The sequence below is a fragment of the Molothrus aeneus genome, chromosome 4 (genome assembly GCF_037042795.1).
Source record: "Molothrus aeneus isolate 106 chromosome 4, BPBGC_Maene_1.0, whole genome shotgun sequence".
NCBI lineage: Eukaryota > Metazoa > Chordata > Aves > Passeriformes > Icteridae > Molothrus > Molothrus aeneus.
In genome coordinates, this window is record NC_089649.1 from 61,409,329 (window position 1) to 61,436,454 (window position 27,126).

At 35.4% G+C, this 27,126-nt stretch overlaps 1 protein-coding gene across 1 annotated transcript in view; it reads right to left on the reverse strand.

Annotated features, from left to right (window-relative positions):
* Positions 1 to 27,126, reverse strand: part of JAKMIP1 (janus kinase and microtubule interacting protein 1) — a 228,400-nt gene that overhangs the window by 117,070 nt on the left and 84,204 nt on the right. Inside the window, exons 7-16 of the mRNA XM_066548634.1 lie at positions 26,790 to 26,909; positions 24,904 to 25,050; positions 24,151 to 24,291; positions 20,962 to 21,021; positions 13,146 to 13,274; positions 11,822 to 11,950; positions 9,898 to 9,981; positions 6,183 to 6,245; positions 4,922 to 5,020; positions 1,808 to 1,909 (exon numbers count right to left, since the gene is read on the reverse strand). Coding sequence (XP_066404731.1) covers positions 1,808 to 1,909; positions 4,922 to 5,020; positions 6,183 to 6,245; positions 9,898 to 9,981; positions 11,822 to 11,950; positions 13,146 to 13,274; positions 20,962 to 21,021; positions 24,151 to 24,291; positions 24,904 to 25,050; positions 26,790 to 26,909 — 1,074 coding nt within the window. The remainder of the gene's footprint in view (positions 1 to 1,807; positions 1,910 to 4,921; positions 5,021 to 6,182; positions 6,246 to 9,897; positions 9,982 to 11,821; positions 11,951 to 13,145; positions 13,275 to 20,961; positions 21,022 to 24,150; positions 24,292 to 24,903; positions 25,051 to 26,789; positions 26,910 to 27,126) is intronic.

The following is a 27,126-nucleotide window of genomic DNA, read 5'->3' on the forward strand; positions in this document are numbered from 1 at the left end:
AACTATCCCAAGTTTGGTCTGCAAGTTAACACATCAAAGTTAAAATGGACCAGGGATCATTTCCACTGACAGCCTGTAATGCAGCCTTGCTGTTTGAAGGCAGGAAGCCTTGAGAGCATGGGAATAGACCAGTCCATGTCAGTCCAAAATGCTTAATACACATACATAAAGCAAAAGAGTCTTGTTAAATGCTGCCACCATCAATTTCTACTCCTATCCAGCACTTAGAAAAGGCCAATATGTCACAGGGCCATGTGCAGTTTTCAAGTTTTTCTATTCTGAGAGGTCCCCTCCATCTCTTCCCAAAAACTTCAGGGGTGCTCCCAAATGTTACATGAGCTATTTAACTGTGCCCGTCACTAACCCTGGAATGGTGCAGATCCTAATACACTTGTATTTGGATGGATGTTAAAAACAAAACTATTGATTATGATCAGCATTGACAATGCTGAACAGAAACTTCTTTAGCCAATGAGTTACATTAGTGAAGAATGGAATTTATGTGCATCTATTCAGCCAGAAATAATCATTCTAATAATTTATTTCCATATGGTGCATAAAAGAAGAATCAGAAACTAAATCAGATTTTGCATCATTCTGGAATCTGCATTGCTACTGATGGCTAACAATTTTTAAAAGCATTGAAAACAGATAAAAGGTCAACTATTTCAGTCTGCCCAGTTTAGGTGACTGCCCCATCTTCCAGGTAAGCAAACTGAAAGGCAGATTGAAAAAAATCCACCTGTTAAAGCATATCACAGATGGCAATGGAAAAAAGGGAATTATGGATACTGCTACAGCCAATATGCAGATTAGAACAACAGGTAAGATAAAAGTGGGCCTGGCTCTATTAGTAGGTGATGTGCTAACTGATTAATCTTGGTGTGCTTTGGGAGATGAGACTCCAACCAAATCTGTAGGTAAGAAGCAGATTTTAACTCTTTCCTTTCAGACTAATCAACTTCCTAAAATATGCAGGGACAATTTCTGTTTATTTCCCCTAGAGATCATGCTGTACTCGTTAAAGCACTGAATAGCATCAAGCCTCCTATAAGGGGACTTGTAAACACAACTAAAAATTCAACCATTAATCACTAGTGAATGGCACTGAGATTATGCTTTATTTACTTGTAGAAAAGTTACCCAGCCCTGTTGTGTAACATTACTGACAACACAAGTCTGAATTCAATCTTAAGTGAACCAGCATGCAAATCAAGTTGCAGAAATGGCCTGTTCATGGGGGAACAGGAGTGAAAAGAGTAATTCTTGCTTCCTTATATCAGAAGGTAATCAAGGGATAATGTGATGTTTATCTTGTCCTTGTTCTAAAAGAGTCCCACCTATCTGAATGAGTTCTGGGTCAGGCACCTCATGCTTCAAGGCCTTGGCCTTGGCAAATAACTTAAGCATATTAATTCAACAAATAAAAGCCTTCACTAAATTTGGTGTAAAATAAGGACTGAATGTCATATTTCTGAACTCAGATGAAGACATTTAATATCATGAACCATGTACAGTAGCAAGCCTGACAAGGAATCACTTCAACATCCACATTCTTCCCTAGACTAAATGTAAATTATCTTGATTGACCAGCCTTCAGTTTCACTAAGGATCTCCTGACATGACCAGATCATATTCCTATGAGAATATGAAACTGTTTCCCCAGTTAAAAATATTTTTTCTAATTTTTTTTCTTTTTTTGCATTTTCTTCCCTTGTAAGTGTCAAACCATTTGTTTGGATATTAGACTGGTCATTCAAGAAAGTTTCCTAGCCATCCAACTGTTTCTAGTGTTTCTCTCATATACCTTTATTCCTTCCTGATGGCAGAACAGTTGAAGTGCACTTCCATTGTTTTCAGGGAAGGTGGTTATATGAAGATTAAATGCTGGTGACCTTCTCTCTCTTTCCTGAGGAAAGATTTGTTTAAAAACAACATTTGTGAATATACATGAACATTTTTCCTCCACCTTTACAAAACATACTTGTACATTAAAAAGGCAGATTCGTACTCTCATTCCAAATCTAGTCTATTTCCTCTTTTACCATATTTGAAGAATTTTGGCTAAATACAACCATAGTGTTGGCTGCCAGCTGATTCCATGCACACAGTTTCTGCAAAGCTACCTGACACTCCCCAGCTGCAGAACCCTTGCAACACTGGCCCTAATTGACTGGAGCCCTGAAATACTCTGCAGATTTTTATGTTGATTCTAACCTTGTTTAACTACTGTTTTCTTTCATGGAACGCTAAAAAAAATTTAGAAAGAAAAATCTGCAGAAAAAAAAAAATTAAACTCCATCATGAAACAGTATTGTTGAATATTTTCTCACTAAAGTTAAACCTATGTGTCTGGTCCCTGTTTATTCTACAGACTACCTTCCTATTAGAGCATTTAAAATTCCCATTCATATTCACTCCAAAAGCCAAGATGTCAGAAAATGTTGAAAGGTAGCACTAATCTACAGTTATGATGTTCTTTGTGACAAAACAAAAAATTATAAATTCCCATCTATCTAAAGATATTTAGAATATCTAAAACTTAACTGGTCCATGTACATGACTTCCATGCATTTCTTCAAAATACTAACCTATTATTTCTTCAGAAGGCAGATATAGCATAACAAAAAAGCAATTTTTAGCTAAATTAAATTTTCATTTGCCTGTGAAAAATGACTGGACTGAAGGCTCTGGGCAACCTATGCATTGGGTCTTACTCTGAATTCTCTCTGGCCATGAGAACATGAGCAAGAAACACCAGATTTCATCTCCATGTTACAAGGGGATGCTTTGGCATCATGAGCTTCATTTTCTGAGAGAGACCACTACTACAAATACTTCAGCTCCTATGACCATCCCTGTATTACTCCATTTCCTAAATCACAAATGAGGTGCTTTAATTGATATGGCAGACAAGCTGCATCCATTCACATAAAGATGTTACAAAGCATGGCAAATCTTGTTATTAATTAGGTTAAACATAATTTGAAACTACAGTGTAGAGCGAAAAATCTCTGTAGCCTCTTCAATTTCCCCCCTCTGAGGTTTTTTTGAAAGAATATTTACATCAACAGTCTAATTCTGAAATGGGCTTAAATAATGTCTTAGCTGCTGTAAACCAAAACCAGAACTTTATTTCTTATCCAAATTCAGTTATGATTTTAGATATTGTTAAAAATTCATCAGTTGCTATTGCATTCATCTTACCTAAACTTGCTTGCTTTAATTGATAAATAAATCATTTTTTTATACTTTACCTAATTTTAATCTGAATAACTGCTAAAAAATACTGTCCTGCTTACCAGTAGAACTGATGGTTTTCCTAAAGCATTGCATTGTCAGTCACATTGGTGCCTACATGCTTGTCTACAAAGGAAAAAATCTTTTCTCGCAATCACACAAAAATACTTCCATTGTTATTCTGTGAAAGAATTTTTCCAAGCTTTGGCACATGACAAAACCTTACATGATGTAGTGAGCTGTTTTTGATGTGATTCTTCCATGTGAAAATAGCTCCTCATGAAGGAGCTATTGAAGAATATTTGTTCTTTCCTTAAGAAATCTGTTTTGGACAGTTTTACTTCTAATAACACCCACCCTTTAGGAAGCAATTTCTAGTGCAACAGCCAATTCAAATCCTGAATTGTTCTCTATTTGTCTTTACAGTCCTTCCATAAGTTATAAAGATACCTATTAGAAAGCATTTCTATTTTTCTGAACATCTACTGAAATTCTAGTAACCTAAATTCATAATTTTGAATATAATGGGCTATGACATCAAAACATATGGCTGATAAAGGATGAAAAAAAGATTAAGAAATGTCAGACAAAAAGAACGTCCACATAACAGGGAGACAGGACATTTTCATCTTTATCAGAGAAGTTACACATGCCGAGGTTTTTGGAGAAACGTGCTGGGTGATAAAAATGGAGGAGTGACAATGACAGGTTTGTCAGAGAGTTTATTCTAAGCAGTGTTAAGAATGCTGGTGATCTTTGAAACTGAACAATGTGTCATCAGGCAATACAACCATGTGACAACTGTGCATCACACACAGACACTTCAGTGTTACTAAATTCCACATGAGCCCAGTTTGTGAGGGGATGAGAACCATTGCTTTCAGCTGTAACCACAGGCTACATGTTCAGTGCTAATAACAAATAATTTTGCTTATTTCATTTATGCAAAGTATGGAATTTGCTTGGTATAGGCAACATATCAGTTTGACACACAGAAGTTATATTTCTGCTTTACCACTTTTCTTTGGCATTGCCAGAGGTTTGGGGTTTTTTTTCATTTTTCATTGACTGAAGCCAATTATTTCCAGTCCATGACCACTTTAAACCATGAGAAAATGGATTTAAGGTAAGAGGAATTCTTTGGAATCTGCTATCAAAAAGTGTTCTTTTTATGACAAATTTACTTAATATGAATGTTGTCAACATTAAATTAATGTAATTTAAAGCAATTCTACATTGATGTGATGGACGTGTCAGATCTTTAGTGAGATCATTGCATGCAAGATGTGAGAAGGTGTGTTAATTTAATCAATGTCAGCCAAGGCTGTAGAATACATACCAGGTGATTTTACATGCAGGAAAGGAGCAGTTATGGAAATGAAACAAATAAAAAAGGCAAAATATTGCAAAACAAAATATTTTATTAGATGAAAACCAAACTAAATGCAATTTATATTAGCTATATTACATCTTTATAAACATTAGTGAGCATTCTCTCCAAAACATATTAAGGCAGTGGCATCAATTTCATTATCCCAAGATACAACATTTAAAAAATAGATACCTAAGTGACTTCCCTTAAACATGCACCAGACATCAGTAATCTTTACAGGAATTTCAGCTTGGGTTCAAACATAATTTCTGCTCCATTTGAGAGTTTGCAACAGAGAGAATCTCTTACTTCAAGCTCTAGCACTCTGAATTCTAACAGCTCATTCTGGTCTTTTGCATCTTGCATCTCATTCTTCAGCTGATGCTCTTCTTGTTCCATTCTGTAAATCTGTGAGACAAACACAACATGGTAACCCTGTAAGCACTAGAAAAAATACTGCTTACAGTAGTAAGCAGGGGTTTAGACAAAACTGTTAATTATTTCCAGTTTTCATTGTGCATCAGGCTGTGTCACAGAGATAAGAAAAGCAGTCTATCAGAAAGTATTTCTGAGAGCAGTCAGCAGAAAATGGTCAATGTTCTCTTAGAGTAATAATCTGGAAGTAACATAAAACTTATATGAATGTTGTATCTAAATAAGTTAAGCAGTGGAAGTTTTCTTTTAAAATCCAGCAAATGAAACTGAATTACATTAACATTTGGGTAGGCTGTTCTCATTGTATTTGCCTAATTAGACATCTAATTTTTTATAGTATATGAAAGAGAATAATGGTGTGGTTTTAACGACTACTTTTTAATTTGCCAGAATTTTGCCTTGGGGTACTAACAAAGACAAAATAGAAATTCAATACTGGCTATTAATTATGCCAACTAATGGCTTTGGTCTACTGTCTAGTTTAACTGGGTGATCTTTTACTTTGTACAAAACTAAATAGAAGCGTAACATCTGGCATAACGTACTTTAACATTTATAGTGCCCATGTAAGTGCCCAAGTAAATTAAACCTGTCTTTAACTACTTTTAATCATGATATTTTATTTGGTCATCTTATTTGTATTCTATTAATATTAAGCTACTAATTAACAATATCAGTTATTTATCTTCCTGAGTTGACTAGCCAACTTTCCCTCTACTATCAACAAAGAACAATGCAGATGCGCAGCTCTGAGTAGTTCAGAGAGTTAATATAATAAACCTTAAATCAATCAGTATTACTTAATGTGTGGAAAAACTATAAAAACATTGAAGGGAGCAGGCAATTTTGCTTGTGGTCAGGACAATAACAATCTTTGTGCATCTGTGTATTTTATTGGACACTAGAAACCTCAGCCAGCTTGGGCTGCACCGGTGGCTATCCATGTAATTTCAAATAAAAAGCAGCTTTGATTCCTGAAGAATATAAAAGCATGTTGGTACTTTAATCAGAGATTTTTACTTAAATTTCTGTTTCTGATGAGAAATAAAGCAATTTCATGCTGATTTTATAGTACTTAGTGCATTCAATTTCTTCTATGACAAAGGGCAGCAATGGTGAAAATATTCCCACATACCTTCTCTAGCAACTCCTGATTTGTTCTAATTAACAGCTGCTTTTCTTCTACCCATTTTGAATCCTGTGAGGAAAATACATATGTTTCGTTAAGGAAGACAAGTGAATGCTTACAATAATTAGATTTCAGACATCATTTTACATTCAAGTATAAAATGGTCACACACTGAAAAATAAAGCCATCATAAATGTTTCAAGGATGTACAGCATTTTATACAGTGAAAATAAAAGTTCTTTCCTGTAGCAGTCTTTTGTTTCCTAGTATGTTTCAGCTAGCATGTACTTTAAAATCTTTACATGTAGCAATTGTGGGTTACCACAGTTATATGCTTTATGTCATTTTTAAAACATTTATTTACTCAGCTGAACTCAAAACTATTGCTTTCCATTGCAACGGTTTGGAAAATTTCTTGCAAAATCATCCAATTTTAAGTAGTGCAATACAAAGGGAGAAAGGGCTGAAAATGATTTTACCACCCCAAATGACCAAAAAGAAGCTGCAGCAATATAAAGTTAATTACCCTCTGCTAAAAATCTGAGAATCCGGCTAATACACAGTGTTTGTGTATTAGCAAGGAATGCAAGGCTGTGGAGGAAGGGAAGTGATGTAAGACATTATATACTCAATTTGGAAACTGTATTTCCAATTAATCACTTGTTCCAAAACACATCTTTCCTTTTAGGTTTTCCCATGGCTTCAAAAGGCCTCATCAAATATCCCTTTAAAGAGCCAAGCTACAAAACCTCATGGCCAGCCATAGCTGGACATTCAGATTTAATGGATTATAACAGCCAGATTTGCTCTTGTTTTTCCTACAGAGAAATCTATTTACATAACCTTTCTTATGCTATTCTAAAAGGTCTATTAAAACAATATCCAACACTTAATGTGCCATACTAACTCTAGATCAAATTATCTTCTAGGTTCAAGGGATAATTTATTTAAAATCTAAATGCCTTTACTAAAGTATTGAGGATGATGAATTCTTTTTCAGGAAGATATTTGCACACTGATGTTGCATAAGGAATCAATGAAATCTGGATATCCTAGCCCATCAAATATCCTTGAAATGCCAATCTTAAATATTATGATATTATATTGAGTCCAATTAGCATTTTGTTAAACATTTTAGTTTTTCTACTTACTGTCTACGACAATTTCATGTTGTACTGTTCTCTCTACCTTTTTCCATTCATGCACAAAAATGCATTTCATGTAATAAACAAGGTCTTCATGGTTGTGATGCTATAACATACTAAAATGAGTACTGAAAGGCATGACACTTGTCAAGAATTTTTGAGGCAAGTGAAAGAAATGTTGAAAATAAAATCTGGTGTCTAGTTTACTATTTAACTAACATTTTACTAAGGTCAAGGAATGAAGAGTTGCATGCACAGACTTAGGGTGGACATCCCAATGCATGAATATGGTAAACATACCCACATGGTAAGGTTCAACAGATAGATCAGACTGCAGCTTCAACTACTCCAGTCCACACAAGTAAAAAAACAGTTCAATCTGCTCTATTGATGATAAATTCCTGCATCTTTCTCGATGGAGTCCAACTACACTTTCTGAGAAAACCTGAACTCCAGCAGAACTGCATTTACACACCAGCCCACTGAGGCAGTTGAACATTCATCCATCTGGCATATTGCATACTCAAATACTTTTAGGCTTATTGTTTGCCATCATTTAAATATATTTAATATTATTTAAATATTTGCCATTATATGTTTTAAGGATTTCTTCACTTAACATAAAATTTCTTATGCACACACCTCAATGTACCATGCAGAAATGGATTATTAATTTTGTGTTACTTCTGGGGGAATACTGACAGGTCCAGCCAGAAGAGGGATTAACAAAAGCCATTGACAGTTACTTTGAAATTCCACATAAATTGTTATAAACCAAGCTTCACATAATTTTTCTAACAATAATCTTCTAATCTCATGCTCTGAAATAGACTTCAGGAAATTTTCTGGAATAATTCTCTTAGATCTTTTGATTCATTATTTCCCTTTACAAACACATTCAGGGGCTGCCTCCCAGAATGAACATTCCACAATTATTCTTAAATCATCATCACTACCATGGCATCTAAATGACAAAGTAGTAATTAAATAATTTTCTAAAAAATCACATAGTGCACAAAGAATTCAGTTTATCATACAAACATTTATTTTGTTGACTGTAAATACTAACAGCTCAGGAGAACCACGCAGGTGCTAGAGCTCCCAGGAAGACGTTGTGATCCCCTCTGAGGAAAGCTAATGCTCAGTGTACAAACCAGCCCACTACAAATAACATCATAGTGCTCCTTGTCACATCCCTGTTCACCCTCTCAGGATTACTAAAATACAAAGTGGAAAATGCGGTTCTGAATTTCAAAGTAGTAATTGATTAAATTCTAATTTCCAGATATACCTTTTTGACATAACTCTCTTGCAGAAAAATCACAGAAGTAACTTCTTACATGGGTATCCAAATTCATTTATCTTTTTTACATAGACAGTACTTACATTATACACTGTACAGTCAAATATCTTTTCAACTACACAGCAGTTTACCCACAACATCTTTCTTATCAACACACCAAAATAGCAGCAGTAAGTGCTTGGGAGGTCTTTGGTTTCATTTATTCTTCCAGAAGTTCAGTGGGCCATCATTTTTAGATTAATAACATATTCTCAGTTTTTAGTAATATTGTATTTACATTAAATTCACTGAGCAAATTTCAATTTGTGTGGAAACTAGCATAAATGATTTTTGCCCTTAACTTGAATATGGTCCCCAAACCTTTGCATTGATACAGAATCTTACAGAAAATTTTAATTACAAATAATAAACCATAAAAATAGTGTTATCATTCATTTGGCATTATATGTAAGTTGTGTCAACTGCTACAGGATCATCAGTCTTTGAAATGTATAAGTATAGCTACCTCTATCTTATTACTATAAGCTACCTGAAGACTTAAATTCTATTTCAAACAACAAAGCATAAAATAACATCTCCCCAATTTCTACTGTGTGTTTTAGCAGTCACACAACTGAACAACTTGCAAATGCATGCTCATAACTCTTAATCAGACTTCCTGGGGGCCCTAGACAATATTAAATATGCATCAGTAGACACATCTTTGATGAGTATTTACATATATTATATGTACTGAAGTAGAAGGCCTGATTTTACTTTGTGTGATGGTTTGGGAATCTGAAAGCAGCTGGGTCCTCTGAGACTTTAAACCCAGGAGAGTAACACTTCAAGTGGCTCCCATTAACCTGACAGGCTCAGTGCTCCTCTCTCTAGTGTGCTTAGAAATTGGGGTTTTAAAAAATTTTTCTTTCGTACACACCAAAAATATTCTCCAGTAGAAATATAGAATATTTATGTTATTAGAGTTTATAACAAATAGTAACAAAATGGAGAAGAGGAGAAAGCCCTTCACCAAATGACAACAGGAACAGAATGTGCCTGTACATGTGGTTATTTTAATACCACGCTTTAGTGTATTATGTGTTAGAAAATGAGTCTGTAATGACATTTTCTTAGGCTGCAAAATCCTTTCCTTTATTTGAGTGATGTAATGCTGCAGTAGCAATTAAGCTGCATCATTGACACCAACACACCAGTAAGCAATGAAGGTGGCAAGGGCACCACTGCACGCAGAGAACACGATGTGGGAGAGCACATTTAGAGAGCCTTTTACCTGTCCCTTCTCCATTAGAGCTTTCTCCAGGTCCTCAATTTTTGCCTGACACCTGAGAAGATCAGCTTGCAGTTGCTCACGAGTCTGTGGGGGGAAGGGGAGAAGGAGAAATCAAAAGTAAATATATTTTCTACTATTTTATGGGCTGTCCCATCAGCTTTTAATGTTTTTCATTAAAATAGTTGGGTTTTGTGTTTATGTTACATGAAATTTTGAAACTGCCAGTTTAACAGGATTTTTCCTTCCTAGCCTAAAAAGATGTTAACATCCCATATTCAGTGACAAAGTTCTTACCAGGGGAAGAAAAAAATTAATTTAGAAACTGAAAGAGCTCTAAGAAGCTATTCATAAGCTTTAGTAACTTAAGGCAATTGGGGAAAAAAGAACAAGGGAGAAAAAGAATTGCATTAAGTACTGAAAAAGGCCTTTAGGTAAATGAAATATATTTACCCAAAACAATTTACATATCCCATAAACAGCACATGCTGGTCAGTTTTCCTCATTTACATGATTATTACACTCAGGACTACACTACAGTGGGTATTACACCCCATGTCCAGTGATGCACTAAAAGGCACTGGATCATAGAAGGTACTAAACAAAAAAGGATATAAAACACATGTTTCTGGAGACCCTCAGCCACTGAGGCTCCTTGACCTGCCACAAGTATTTTTTTCCACCCTACTTCAGGTACTTTTCCACCCAAGCAATTTAAATATTACTATAGGGATTTTTTTCCCTGCATCTGTGCATCTTTGGGTACTTGTTTACCTTAAGCCTCATCTATAAGTAATAGGAAATTTTCATCCCACCAAAATAAACTATGCAAAAAGCTAATTTATGACTCACTGAGGAGATGGATTTGCAGGGGTGTACCAAAAAACCCAAAATAACATTAAAAAGAAATAGCAACAATTTCCAAGATTAAAAAAATACAATCTGTAAATGCCTGGAAAATAAAATTTTAAAAAACCCATGAAGGCAAAGAAAATATATAATGGCCTCTCATAATTGGCAAGTAGATGACTGCCCCTGAAATCCTTTTTTTAACAGTAGATGGAGTTATGTCCTCCATCCTAATTCTATCTTGAGAAGTGATCTTCAAAGTCTTTACAGCTTTCCTTGGCTAAGTGTCCTACTTAAAAAGAGAGTGTCAAAACTGACTAGGCTTTTGTAAGATGTTAAGAATTCTAATAAATAAAGCCATGAAGCAGCAATTCTACTATTATAAGAACTATATTTCACAGGAAAAAATAAAAAAAGAAGTGTAGGTTGGTTGAGTCCTTTGCTACCAGTAAACACTTTAAAATCATTTTCCTTCTGCATTCTTAGCAACACACTGCAGTGGCACAGTGCAGTGGCCACATGTAGCAAAGCAGTAACATATAATAATCACAGTATTTAATATGTTTCTCCATTTCTGGGGTTTGGGGAAGTTGTAGTGGGAAGACAGTCAGGAGTTTTTTAACTGTCCAACTTGGTGTCCATCAGGAGTCCCCTCTTCCTGTTGTGCAAAACTGCTTCCCAGTGTGCCAGAACCAAGATTTGGGTCAGATATTTGATTCAGATTTGGGAGATTTTTAATATAATCATATGATGGATGTACCTATGCCCTTGTAACAAGCTACCCTGTGATTCATTTAAAATCCATCATGTCACTATCCAAATTGCAGGTTCAAATGGGTTATCACTCTCATAGCATAGAAATCTTTAATATATTATATATGCTAAAATAAAGTATAATGACATCTTTGTTCTGATTGCACCAGATGAACCTAAATTATCACCTTACTTATGACATCCTCTAATTCTCAAAAACATTGGCTTTGCATTTCACTGACCTGCAATGATACCTCCCGCTATTACAAATGGTTTCAGCTTTTTCTATTAATTCAGATTTAAAGAATTTCAGTTAAAAAATTACCCTTGCTTCTCTCTCTGCATCCAGAGTTCCACCAACTTGTTCTTGGAGCAATGCATACGCTCTTTGCAAAGCTTGATACTCTCTTGTTAGCTGGCAAAACCTGAGTTCAGCTTCTTCTTTAGGTGTGCTCTTAATGAAAAGAGGGGGGAAGTGGGTTAGTAAAAATATATTTAATAATGGGTTTGTCTGTACAGAAGACAGACTCACAAACAAGCAACACAACTCATACTAAGTCTCAAAGTTTAATAAAGGTATGAAATCCTAAAACAAGTGGAAAGGAAAGGAACTGTGTCTACCACACAACTTAAGGACAGTGTGAGTTGCCGTGTAAGACAGCAATGTACAGAAATGGGAAAACTGTCTGGGGAAAGATGAGAGGAAACAGTTTTGTGCGACCCTGTCTTCAGCAACTCCAGAGCCAGAGGGGTCTCAGAAGGTATCTGTTCTATTTCTCATGCTGTCCACCCTTCCCTCCTTACACTTGTTCTCTACAATGCCAGGGTAAAGCACACTGACACAGAAGTTACATTTCAAAATTACTCCAAATATATTTTCTTAAATTTATTCTTTTAATACAAAGTATTTTCAAAGTCATTATTTTCCTTGAATGTTAAGCCACTAACTTTAACACTTAAAAAGTCCTTCCTATATGGCTGAGGACAAGAAATGTCCTTCACTTTAATTAACTTTTGCTCCAGGAACTTGAGTTTTAAAGAAAAGAGATTACAATATTATTAGACACTAAACCTAGGAAAAAAGGAAGCTTCTTCTGAGGAGTATTAGGCAGAAGTTAGTGAACAAGAAAGAAAGATGAAAAAGAGCATCTAATTCGTGCTTTGTGCTCACGCCTGCAATCTTCCAAAGTAGGCCGGCAGCAGAGAATATCACAGAGCTAGGACAAAACATGTCACTGGGTATTTACTACCTGTGATCATCTGAGCCTCTATGAATTGCAAAGGACTCTCTGAGTATTGTGAGCAAAGAAAGAAAATCCTGATTGTATCAAAACAGTCAAATAAATTATAAGGTTGAAAGGCAAACTATTGTCTAGTAAGTATTGAATTTGGTGAAGCAATATGCCTATTCATTTTCTTTTGACTAATAAGAAAGAGTTTGAGGAAAAAAAATTTCTTACACCAATATCTGCTAAATCTGTTAGAATATTATCTTATTAATTTTATTGCAAAGTGTATATGTTACCAGACTTGAAAAAAACCCAAAAGGATTCTCTGCCAAATCTTTCACAGTTCATGTGGTACAACAGCTGAAAGTTTGTATTTATACTTCAAGAGGTAGAAAGAAGAACTGATCAGTTACCACTTACATCTTCCAAATCTTCTTCTGGTGTTGCAGGTGTCCTGTCTGTTTTATCTGTGTTGTATGAAGTTACCGATGAAGTTTCTGAATCAAGAGACTCTTCATCAAATCCAAAAAATGTCTCCACAACATGCCTCTGAAAAATTAGGTTTTTTTAGCTAGTAGCAAAACAGATGAAAATCCCCAATGACCCAGTAAGTAGTAACCATAGGTCTTCTCTGATGATTATTTTAGTATTTAGAAAGAAAGAAAGGTTCCAGTGCAAACTCTTCTTTGATTAAATAAGTTACTTTTCCAACATAATTTGACAAGAACCTCCAAGAACAGAACTGGACATGGAACAGAGATGAGGTAAATACCAAAAGAATAATGCTTTAGCAAAACTATAAAACCTAATTACCAAAATCACACAAGTCCTTACAAGATTCAGAGTAGAGAAATCCAGTATCTATTCAGAAGAAGGTAAGCCAGTACAAGGCAACATAGAAGATGTGCAACCAAAAGGAAAAAAAGTATTCTGGAGACCAAGGTGGAACAAATTTAATTGCTCATACTAATTGCAAAAAGAAAAAAAAAAAAAAAAAGAAAAAATCCTATTTTGGAAAACCCTACTTAAAAGTGTAAATTTATGCTTACAATTTTTCTTTTCAGTATCATCATTCTCTTTTGGTTTTTTTTTCAAAAAGTTTGCTCCGATACTATGTCTAGCCAAAAAGACATGTCTAGGGAAAAGCAGCATTGCACTGCAGATTTAAAAAATTTTACACAACATTATCAATTAAATACATGCTCAGAGAAAATTAGAGAAAATGAGTAGCTAGTGGAAATGACTACAATATCATTTGTGAAAAATGTGATTTTTTAAAAAATAAACATAGTCACAGAAAGCAGCATATTTCCATGGATATTCAACAAAAAAAAAGTTTATAAATTTAACTAGAAAAAAAGGGTTTTAACTGTTATTAATGAATAGAAAGCATAACTTCTTACACCACACAAATCCAACACAATTTCAGAGAAGCAAGAAAACTGAAAATATTTTTTTAAAGGGTGTTGCTGAAAAATGGATTCAGGTCATGAAGCAGCCTAGACAGACAAGGTAATGGAGACAGGTGGCTGTAAGAAGATGGAGAAGATCTCTACATGTTTTGCCTCTGCTTGATACTGAAGCACAGATCCTGATGTCACAGTTTGCTGTTTGGGTCTTTTTCAAATACATGTCAGAGGTTGTCTATGAGAAGATAATAGCTTGTTTATTAAAATAGTCATATGGATTGGAAATTATCAGTTGTTATTAATTCCAAACATCACGAATCCTACATTTCAGCAAAGAATTGTTATCAATCAATTTAATTCAAAGTACAGAAAAGTTTTAACTATAATGCCCTCTATCATGATGATTTCCAAATATTTATCTTTCCTTGCAGTTTTCCAGACTTACCTAACCTTAGAGATTTTTCCAGTATAATTACATAAGTATGGTCTTGTCTTTCTCACAAAGCCCTAATGCTCACTATACACTTTTGGTTCAGCACAGCTCTCATCAGCAGTCAAAATACTCTGTTTTGATTTCAGAGGTACCAAAAACTCAAGCCTGTAGGTGTGACTTTTTGCCTGCATGGATGACACCATGTGCCATTGCCAGGCTGCTGCCCTGGTCACCACAGTCCACCAGGTCACAACCTGATCACTCATAAGCTGAACAAGTCCATAATAGTTTCACAGTACAGTTAATTCCACTCAAACTGCCAAATACAGCTCCAAGGTCATGTCCTGAATCACTCAACGGCTTCACTTAGGAAGACCCCTTCAAACAGTACTCAAAAATTTTCATTCAGAAACCCAAAAAGCCATATCTTTTCTAAACTGTGTGCATCCATATGCATGCAGATAAATATGATGCAGCACAAAAGGCAAAGAGCTTCCAAACAACCTTGAGAAACAAATTTCCTTTTGCAAGCTACTTGACCACTACTTTGTGAATTCATAGGATCACAGTTATAATGCCACAGTGCTGGAAGGACATTATTCTTTCCTCACTTGTTCAGGAAGGACTGTGATCTTCCACCAGGCAGAGCTAATGTCCAAGGTGCTTAAAACAAACAGTTCCCTGGGATAATCTAATCCTTTCCTCCAGGATTCACCAGTTCACCTTTCTGCCCTACTTAACAAAACAAAGGGCACAAGGAATAGGTTTAAGCTCTAGTCTAAAAATACAAAGACTTATCCAGAAAGCTAATGTATTTACTCTCACTCGAATTAAAACCATTTCAGACTTCTAAGTTCAAAGGTTTACCACAAAACACAAGGGGTCATTAGTCCTTGGGAGATGGCCCATCCATCCCATGGCTTTCCTCCCCTACGGAATACTGGTTGCAGTTTACAATCACGTAACAGTAATACTACAAATAAATATTGAGTTGAAAATAGGGCTAAAGAAATTGTGCTACTTCAAGTTGTAAGGAAGACAAATTTACAACCTGAGTAGCCAGCTCAACTCACTTTCCTGACTCCAAACTGATCTGCAGATATGGCTTCATAAACAAGAAGGTACATTTTATGGAACTAAAGAAGATGGTGGCACTAAACAAAGTGCCAAGTCTTGACTTTGCAAAGGCTGGCGGAAGGGACTTCTAAAAGATGGAGAACAAATCTCCAATTTATTATCATATGGCACAGAGATCACACTACCATAAGAGTCAGCAGCAGCTGAACTAAAGTGACAATAAAACCTACCTACCTGTGGGATTTTTTGCTACATCTCTGTTGTACAGTCACTTTTAGATAACTCAGGTCAAATACATGTCTTCCTTTAACCCTGCATGCACGCAGCCACCCATGCCATTTCAAGAAATGAAAATAAATTCGCAAAACAACAGTGCTCTTGATTTTAAATAAAGGTATATGGGCTGGAGAAAATATTTAAAGCCATGTCATTATTGTGAAAAATAATTTGAACATTTCACTTGTAGCAAAACTAGGGGAAAAATACATATCAATAAATAAACCACTTGATTATTAGATATGAGGGAATTCTGAAAAAAACCCTTAGTACTTCCCATCACAATAAAAACCCCAACACTTAAAGGAGAGTTAAAAGTCAAAAACTTTTAAATGCTGTAAAGACTACCTGTAATATTTGGGGTTAACAAGTGAATGATTTATTTTTAAGACACCTCCATTTTTAGAAAAGCTGTATATTTATCATTTTGTGGAGCAGATCCATTCCATAGCAATAGAGATGAGGTATTGAATAACTGTATATGTATGAATGACTGCACATTTATGTATATATTGAATTACTGCACACGTATGAATTGCTTCATGACATAATTACCAAATAGCCAGTTTTACTGTTGATCATCTAGTATCTGAAACAACCAACTATGAGAACTTATTCAGAGCAAAACCAAAACAAATTAATTCACAAGGGAACAGCTGTAGAGAGAAAAATAAAAAAAAATACTTGAAGAAAAGACATGTGAGTCAAAGTTGTAGATAATAAATTATAAATAAAGCATCAATAAATACATCAAATCCAAGGGAGACTCCACGCATGCCTCAAAAGCTGAACCACAATTGTTTCTGAAAAGTATACACAAATGCACAATACTCACTGGATTTTTGTAACTATATAAACCATGTTATTCAAGTTTCATTCAAACTTTTTTCAAAAATGGAAACGTTCTGAATTAACAACTTAGAGATCACTTTATATTTGTTTGCGCTTTTCTTATTTCTAAATCACAACTTCTTAACTGAGAAAATAGTCATGTAAATTGCAGAAAAATTCTGATTTGAATTCTAATTTCCACTGACTACTATTAAATGCCATGCATTTAATAGCAAGCATTTTTCATGTGGATTTATAGCAATGTTTTCACATACATTTAAAGTAAAGTTATGCATTAGGTCTTTATAATTCAAGTATTAATACTTCTACTGTATTATGGTGCTCAGTAAACATCAAAGTTTAGACTACTATAAATCAATAGTGACACATAAACTACATTATATGCAAATTTCAATATAATCTGATTTCTCTGTTGGTAAAGTAGTTTCATTTTACATTTAAATATCTCATTTTAAGGGATCTAATCAAACATGATGAAAAAGATCCAAGATACATTTCCTTGTAATGCAATCAGATGTGCTCATCAGTAACTTCTTACCTTCATGCTTATATGTCATTTCTTGGCAGCCAGAAAAATAAAGGCACACCAAGGCACAGAGGCAGAGAAAAAAAGAAAAATATAAAACAAGAAATATGAACTCCATCACACCAGTGTGCAGGCTTTCCACTACTGAGAATACAGTTCATTTATTAAAGTTTAAAAAAGGCACAATCCACAGAGTCCCACAGTTACCAAATAAGCTGGGTAAATATGTCGTACTTTCAAATGCATGACTCCAGCCACCATGGAATGAAGGTACCTCCATTACACATGTCAAAAATAAATAAAATATAAAAAAAACTGCATCTGAAGTTTCTTGGTTATTTCACAACAAAAATTGAAAAAAAAAATTCAAAAAGCACCTTGGAAAAAATCAGGTACCTGACTATATAGAGTCACTAATCACTCCTCTGAAGACCCTGCAAGCACAGAGGTTATAAAGCCCATCCCACTTTGCTGCTCCTTTCCTTGGGGAGCCTGAACCAGTTGCCAGCATTGTTCTATGGACTCCTTGGGAATTAAAAGAGTGCTCAGTGAAAGCTTCAGTAGCAACAGTAACCTGGTGCACCTACAGAGCTCCAGAAATAACACTGATAGCTAATTACAAAGCCAAGAAATACAGAACTGTCAGAAGCTTCTCAGCTGAGCTGATGTTCAGGGCTGTAAAGGCTACCAGCAAATCATTCACACAAGATGTCTCAAAGATGGAGAAAGGCATTCCATGGATTCTGTTCCAGATAACACAAACAACTGTCAGAAAATACTCTTTAGACAACAACCACAGACTCATTAGAAAACGACCACAGACTCTCTGCAGTCAGACCATCACAGCAATGAAGGAAGCTGGAGTCTAAAAGCACCCATTTAGGAAAATCTGCAGCAGATAAGTGTAAATCTTCACCCTGCGCACCACGTTCCTGCTTATTAGAACAAAAAGAGAATCATTCTATAACTTCCAAAATGAGCTTATCTGACTAGTTTCATGAAACCTCATTCTCATGAGTTATTTCCTCCTTCACTTTGTCACAAGGAATGGGACACATCTGGAAATAGATACAACCCACCAGCCAAACTTGTTAGTACACTGTGTTAACCCTAATTTTACATTTAACAAACCTTAGAAAAGCAAAGCCAAAGACTTAGATCAGCAATTTCTTTTTCCAAGTGTTTGGTTAGGACAGAGGTTAACACATAATTTCACTACTATTTTATACAGGTTATATGGTCTGTATGAGATAAAAAAATCTTGCACAGATAATAGCCAGAAATACACTTAAGCTGTGCATGTCTACATATAAAACAACTCATCTTAGACTGCCTTTATAGTCTGTGGAGAAAAACAGGTAATTTTAGGCCAAAGGCCCTATGTCCTATTTAGATATCTACTTCCAACCACTTAATGTTACTACTTTGTCCAGAGCGAGATGTCTGTATCTCATGTCCATTACTGACATCTAACCAACATTTGCAACAGTTGGATAAATAAATTCCACAATTTTCTTCTGGATTCCCGATATAGGCTGTAAAAACAGAGGTGATAAATTGGCAAAATCTAAACTCATCTGAGCACCTCATTCCACTTGGATTGTTTAAATTAACTGTGGGAAACACAGCTTCCTTTGTGGATTTTGATCCTCACAGGACTACACAGGTGGCCTGGAAGGAAATCAGCCAGGATTGGGTTTTTAGAAGTTAACACCAATTGCAGTTAAACTGTGAGTCAATGCTGCATATAAACATAAATATTCTACAGGTTTATCCATTGCCAGGTAATGGCACAGTAGTATTATTGATTACTTTGTTCATTCCTTAAGGAATTAGCTCATTTAGAAAGTTTAATGCAGCTATAAATTAACTATATTAACTACTGTGTATATATGGTGTAATTACTATAGTACATACAATCCCATTTGCTCTTCTCTCATAACCTTCTCTTTTTTCACTTGTTTTTGTTTTATAGTCCTGCTTTTCCTTTCAGGAGCTAGCATCACACAGAATTTCAAATGGTCACCACAGCCATTGAAGAGCTAATGGACAGGGGATGGAATAATTTGTAGCAGAAATGCCTGCAACTGATTCATTTGTTCTTTCTGATGTTTCTTTTCTATCCTAAATAAGAATCACATCCCAACTAACTCTGCTATCCATACACATACAATTCTTGCAGTATAGTCAGCAGAATTCCCCATATTACAGCACTCAGCAAACAGAAAATAGCATTGCCACAAAATTTTTAATGGTATCATGCCCATTCTCTCCAATCCTTGCTTTGGTTGATAAGGAAAAGAAGAAGAGACCACAAAAGTATCAGGTTGCTCAAGACACATCAGGTGGCACCTGTGTCATCTGAAGTTCTACTAACACAGAGCACTTTCAAGACATAAATGCATATTTATTGAAGTTTTCGGCCTACAGAAATTCTCATCACCAGTTACCAACACCTAAAAATTTACTTAACTAGCTTTGTTTCATGGGTAATTTTACAATTTAGCAAATGATCTTACACATTTGACTTACAATCAGATAAAGGCCAATAATTAGAGAATACTATAAAAAATACAGTATAAGTTACATACATCTATATATATTTACTTTTGCATTCTTTTTAAAAACTACTCTCAAAACACAAATTTCCAGTTATACTACATCAAGAAAGAATGGTTTACAGTTGCTGCAGATATATTTGGCAGGTTCTATTGTTACTTCTGATTTTTTTTCCTTTTTTCCTATGTAAAAGACACATCATTATTAGAAACAGAAATTGAAGAAACTACCAGTGAAATAGAGAGTCCCAAAGGATAAATTTTTCAGAACATAGGCATTAGAGTGCAGAGCAATAAAAAAGCACCACCTGGAGGTTACCAGGAATAGACTTTGCAGAACACACTGACACAAGGCACCCATTTATGACAGACTATATCTTAAACTACTATATAGATGATAATGATAGCTCCACTCTTCATTTCCATTTTTTCCTTCTTACTCCATTTCCCACCTCCCACACACATGCTCCAGGCTGCTAATGTTCAACTTCACAAAAAACATTATTCAGCAAGTTACTTTTAGCACATTACAAGAAACTTTAAGGGTACTTTCTGAAGCAAAATGTCTCTGCTTTTATAATCTGAATTTTTGTCTTGAACCCTGTATTAGTTATTGACCCATAACAGTTGGAATTGTCTTACTACTTACATATCACATACAGAAGATTATTTCAGTAACATTCCCAGCATGACTTATTCTTTAATTGTGATTTAGCTCTATGTTGGTACAAGGAGTTTAAAGGGGGTATGTTCTTTAAAGCAGGCTGAATATCTGTCCATTGAAATAGCAGTTGTTTCAAGCCATTAAATTGTTATGCCTCAAGCCACTTGAATATTTAGGCTACAGTGGCTAAAAGTGTAATTTTATTTTTTACTTAAACCCCAAAACATTATTTGTGTGAAGTACAAAACTCTTGAATTACCCCAAAAAATGAAGCACTTACCAGTAAGTGTAAGCAAAAGAATTATGGGATTTTTCTCATTAAGCAGAGCTTTAAATTCAGGCAGTATTTAAATTCAGTATTTATTAAAAGTATTCAATTCAGGCAGTAAGAGGTGTTGTTCACAGCAACAGAAATGCACAAAAAACCGAAGGTTTGCTCACCTTTGGAGGCTTCAGACTTTTCCTCCTCTGTTTTTTAGACCGCAATAACCGTTCTCTTTCCTAGAAGGAAAGAGAACATTTTGGAATGGGTTTGTTTTAAAACTATACTTAGATATGTCTAACACAGAGAAATACCATTAACATTTTCTTTAAGCCTCTGGTAAAGCCAACACAACGTCTTTATCCTTTTGATTAACACCATGTTACACCACACTGCACTGCAGCTTTATGTCTTTAGCAAACAAACCTTCAGCCACGTACTTCACGCATTTGATGGGAAGTTGGCAAGAAAAGGCTTTGTTAAATACTGAGCACAGATTTCTGACAGTTCTTTTGACTCTTTTACCAAGAAGCTCACTATGGAAACAGAATTCAGAGTGTCACTCCAGTGTTCAACCATCCTGAAGCAGCAGGTTGGTAGCCAAAAATTAGTCCAGTCTCAGTAATTAAAAGTTATTATATCAGACATATTCTGATATAAATGCATGCATATGCAGATACAGTGTTACAACTGACTTATCCTTGCAGGGCAAAAGTTTCAAATCCAAAGGCACACTCAGTCTCTGTCAGCTTAGTCGCTGTCTTTTTTCTACTCCAGTTTTGGTGCAAGATCACAATAACTATACCATGACATGAGGAGGCCATGACTGCAAATGCAAGATTTATGTTTGTCTAAATCCAAGAATACTGCCTCAAATTCCAAAGGAGAAGAGGAGGAAGAGAAGGTAAAAAAATGCCGAGGAGCAAGCCAAAAAACCCCAACAACACAGGAGGCAGGTGCTCTGTCTTCTTGCTTTTTTCTGATTCTTTCCTTAGCTCTGCATCTTTCTTTGCAGCACCTCTATTTTTAAAAGACAGATTGCAGTTCCAAGTGCTTCTTTAGCAGTTATTGCTCACTGCATGGTATTATTCTATTCAGTTATTTGCTTTGCATTCAGTTCAGAAACTGGAAAAATAGGAAGCTCACAGTAGAAATAACAACAAAATTATTTATCAGCACATTGTTCCATGAAATAAGTGTTGGAAAATGTAAAATAGCTGAGAGAAGTACAACAACTTACACAGCACCTTGAATACATGTGGTTTGAAAAATAAAGAAAACTAATGACTGCCAAGGTAGAATGGTGCAGGTATTTCAAGCTGCAGAATAATATAACATTTTAAGCTTAAAAAACCAGACAGTTGAATTTTATACTGTTAAAGAAGAGTGCTGTCTTCTCAGATGTCCATTTAAGGCACATTTCCTGCTTTAAGTGGGGCATTCTGCCTCCCAAGCAGGTGTCCAAACAAATGCAGTGCAGAATAAACAAACACTTCCAAGTCTTCCTGTTTCTAGTCCTGTTTTTAAGAAGATTGCTTAATTTACTTCTTCAACATAAATCAAGCTACAAGAACAATAATAATGCCAATTGCATCCACTAGCATCTTTTGCAGTCATCTGAGTTTACCTTGACAGCTTTCCTTTTAAGAACTGACCAGAACACCCTGTTGTGAGAGAAGTCACGTTGGCAAGCTTTCAACAGCATCAAAGATACCCTAGAGATGAACTGTTAATCAGTCCACACAACCCTACTCCCTAAGACTACTGCTCTTATTTCCATGTATCATATTGCTCTCAGCTGGAGTTAAGCTGATTATTTTTATATTAATAAGATATGGGACATTTGGGTCATTCTTGGTAACTATGATACATTTGTAATCTGTAGAGGTGTGGTTTGGGCCAGAAAAGAGAGCTCAAAAGCAACAGTGCACAGAATTCCACTGCATTCACATTGAAGGCAAAGGCTCAGTTAGTTTGTACTGGAACCAAAGAAGTTTCCTAGTTAAAATTTTAAATAATTTTAAGTGGAATAGTGGAATAGTATCTGGAAGTAGGAAACGAAGCAAAAATGAAACAATATTTTAAAATATTTATTTATTTTACTTTTACACTAAACACAAGTTAATATTATTTGACCAAAGTCAGGATACAATATATTTCCTCATATCACTAGCTGAGACAGTAAAAAGAGAATCCTCTCATACGCACTTTGCACTGAAATATAAATGAGGTTTCATCTGCCATATACTCACATCTAATGTCATTTCACCATCCCTTCCTATGCAGTTTTACTTGGAAGCTAAAGCAGCATCGCCCTGTGGACCAGACCCTACATCATAGCATCTGAGGAACATCCTACTGCTTGTAACACTGGGACACTGGGGAATGCACACAGACATCCAACTTTGGCACTGATTTCAGAGAAAAATCCTGGGCCAAAATCTCAGAGAACTGCCAGGAACTGAGACAATGTTCCACACACAGTAATAACACACCTTCTTTTTCCTTTTTGGAGCTTCTATATTTATTTTCAATGATGTATCCAATTCTTTAATTTTCTATTTAGACAGAAGGCTTTTAAATTATTTTTATCATTTTGCAGCTGTCAGTAGTGCCATTTGAGATGTCTGAGTCTGCCTGAGTTCCAGATGCTGCTCCAGAATGGCAAGAGTCTCTCAGAGATTATGTGCAAATTTCTGCCAGCACCAGAAGGGTTTATCACAAATTGCACTAAATAGCACCTCTAACACAACTTAAAAGATTCCTCATCAAACACAACTTGAAGGGTTCCTGTGAACATCAAACACTGCAAACATCCATGAGCATCACCTTCAGAAGCCTTCTGAGTCAGAGGGCAGCAGCTGGGCAATTCTAATCCTAAGCCATGCTGCTACCTTTGGTTTGATGAACCACACAGAGTTCTCCCCATCTTTTTAAAATACAGTTTGTATGGCCAGCTCAGCTAGAGATGCTCAGCCAGGTGAAATTAATGACACCATGCTTCCTTCTTTTAAGAGAACTTCTAGATCAGGGGAGTGCTTGGGTTTGCATCCAACACATTTTAGCCATTAAGTTTTGGAAAGTCTCCTTTACTCAAGTTCCTCATTTGTTGACAGCCAGTTTTGTAAGTAAGGCTGATCATGCACTTTTTTTCACAAGCAGCTCATAATAGGTAAATATTTTTAATACAAAGATTCATACACATTCCAAAAAAATTCATTCACTACCTGAGAAAAAAACAACAACCCTTTGACACCAAAGTATCTCTATATCACTACTACAACTGGAGTCAAAACATTCCTCTCAAATCTTTAGCTTGCCTATAGATGTGTGTGCATGCACATGTGTATACCAGTCATAAACATTACCACTGTGAGATCATCAATAACATGCTGTTGTTCTTTGACTTGCAGTCTAAGGAATTCAATTTCTTGTTCCTCTCGTGTGCTGCTGAGATCATTCAAAGATGTGTGCCTCTTCAGTGCTGGTTGTGCAGATAACTTTTCTTTCTACAAAAATAAAAAACAAAGAATGTTTTAAACTGCCTTGCTGCAACAGGAGAAAAACTCTCATGTGTCATGTAGCAACCAAGAATTCTTTGAACCCATCAGTGCATACTCCACTACAACACAAGGTCTCTTTCAACAAAAAAAAACCCCTCACATTCTATATGCCTCTGTGTTAATCTCTCACATAAGATATTCTGGAACAGAATCAAAGAACAGTCTGGGAAAAAAAAATTAGCAGACAAGTGAACTCAGTGATCTAGCATAGTGTATGCACTCAAATTCAGTTCTGACTTCTAATCATAAAAGCAGTATTTATTAAAGCTGATTTTTAGTCACAGCTTTTTACAGCCTGCAAAAACATTTTATCTCTCTGGGCTCCTTTCCCTTAATCAGTGTGAATTGATATAACACAAAGCACATGCCACTCTGAATTTAGAATATGAGTTTTCAGCTGTATTGTCTGCATTTGATAGTTGCACCATCCCACTGTGGAGACTGATGTGTTTGTTAGAATAAAAGCCTCACAAGCACTTCCAGCTCAAAGTAACTGGGTGCAATGTGCTCTCATAACACAACGTTGGAGATGATTACTTACCAGAGATGGTTACTTACCAGTTCTACATTTTCCCTTGATAAGTTTTTTATTTTCTCTTCCATTCTCTGGATACATTGTAACATATCATCATTTTTTTTGCTCATCCTCTTATTTTTTTCTACCAAAGGCTTCAGCTGACTTTCGGTCTCCCGAGAACGTTTCAGCTGCAAATGGCCAAGGAACAAAGTTAGCACTGCTTGTTTACCTTTGAAGGAAAGAAAAAATAGGTCTGTTTCCACTTGCTTTTCTTAATTCAGAAAGTTCAGCCTCTTCTGCTAAATGGCATCTGACATACACCATTGCTGAACTAAGAACTACAGCAGTCCAAACAAGAAAGATATAACATTTTTGCATTGTCTGCCAAAAAAACTAAATCTGGTCACTGGATTTTGCTCTTGGCAAACACTTATGATGATCCATAGTGACTTCTTTATGAACTAATCTCAATAGATATAAGCTTCTTGTGACCAACTAGGTCTCTAGACAAGTTGTTTTCACCAATTTAGCCATCCCTTAAGAGGAGGACACGCTTTCTCCACTTAATGCATAATTAGAGCAATGAGAAAGTCAGCCAGAGGGCACAGATTCAATCTCAGCATTCTGCTGACATTTTCAAGCTGCTCAGTTTTGCTCCTGTGGTTTTATAATGTTAGACAATTATGTGAAGCAAATTACTGCTCTTACTTGTATTTGTGTGTATTTATTATTTCACTGGTTTTAGTTCATGAGCTGTTTTGTTTGGGAAAAAAAATCAATTTTTCTCAGTCAAAAGATTTTTAAATTTGCTAAGTTTTATCTGAAAAGGAGAAAGAGATCATATTTGTTTTCCTGAGATAAATTCACTGAGTATTTGGTTTTCTGTTTCAATCTTGAGAAAACATTTTTCATAGTGCTTAATCACATGGCCTTGCTAATACTACTGATTTTATGTGTACTATTGTCTTATAATATAAAAACTGCTTTACATCTCTCTCAAAATATTTTTCTTATGTAACTGAATCTAGAATTAAGAAGAGCACTTGACTGAGTCATACATGCCCTCCATCTAGAGGGACACTGAGGTATACATTGAAATATTTCAGCATTCTTCAGGGATGTTTTGAGTTATTTAGGCCCACAGAAAATATTAACAAGGAGGGAGATGTCAATGTGTCACAAAGCCACCAATGTTTCACTCATCTGTAGGACTGACACATGGCACCACTTCAGCCCTCAACATAATTTTAGAATCAGATATATAGATTCCATCTTTTTAGAATGAAAAATCTTTTCTACTGCCACTAGAATTAGGGCATTAAGGGACATTGTGAAACTCACCACCCATTGCAGTCAATGGGAGTTTTAACCATTAACCTCAGTACAAGCAATTAAGTACTGATAAAGGCTGATAAAATTAATTCTTAAAATTCATGTCATATCCTTTTTTGTCTAAGTTACTATCCCTCTTCTAGGATAATTTCACCTACTTAGGAGACTTCCCTTGAGAAATGGCAGATTTTTCATCACTAGCACAAGAAAGCTTTTTGAACTCCTAGCTAGAGTAAGCACGTCACAGAGACAAATTTCAAAAGGATGACTACAGCAATTTAAGCACATGGATTATGCATGTTTTACACAACATCATTACACAGTGCTACAGGCAACATACCAGTTAATTTCATTACTATGACCCCAAAACAAATCTGTAAATTTTTGTTTTTGTGGAACAGGAAAGATTCCATCCATGTCTTCTATGGTCACAAGATTAATTTCTATAGAAATCTCTGTTACATTTAGATATAATTGACTGAGGCCAACCAGGACTAATTTGTAAATTATTTATAACACTGACTTTCCAACATTAAATCTTTTGCCATAGAGATGCCCTCCCAGTCACCGTCTGTGTTATTACTAATTAATTTACCAGTTCATTTCTTTCATCTGCTAGGAGAGTATTTCTGTCTTCCAGCTTTCTTATTACAGCATTCAGTTCAGCGATTTTTAACTGAAATCTCCGCACATCTCGTTCATCCAGGTGCTGCTCCTTTACATCAAAAACATACAGATTTATAAAATTACTTTTTAAAAAATATTTTACTGTCCATGGTTTACTATCATAGCTTAGCAACTGTATTGTGTAAGTTTAAAACAGACTCATACATCAGTATCTGGGAAATTTACTATAATTAACTGAAACACTAAATAATAACATCCTGGGAAAATTCTTCATGAACAGCATCTTGTGAAATGCATGTAAAGTT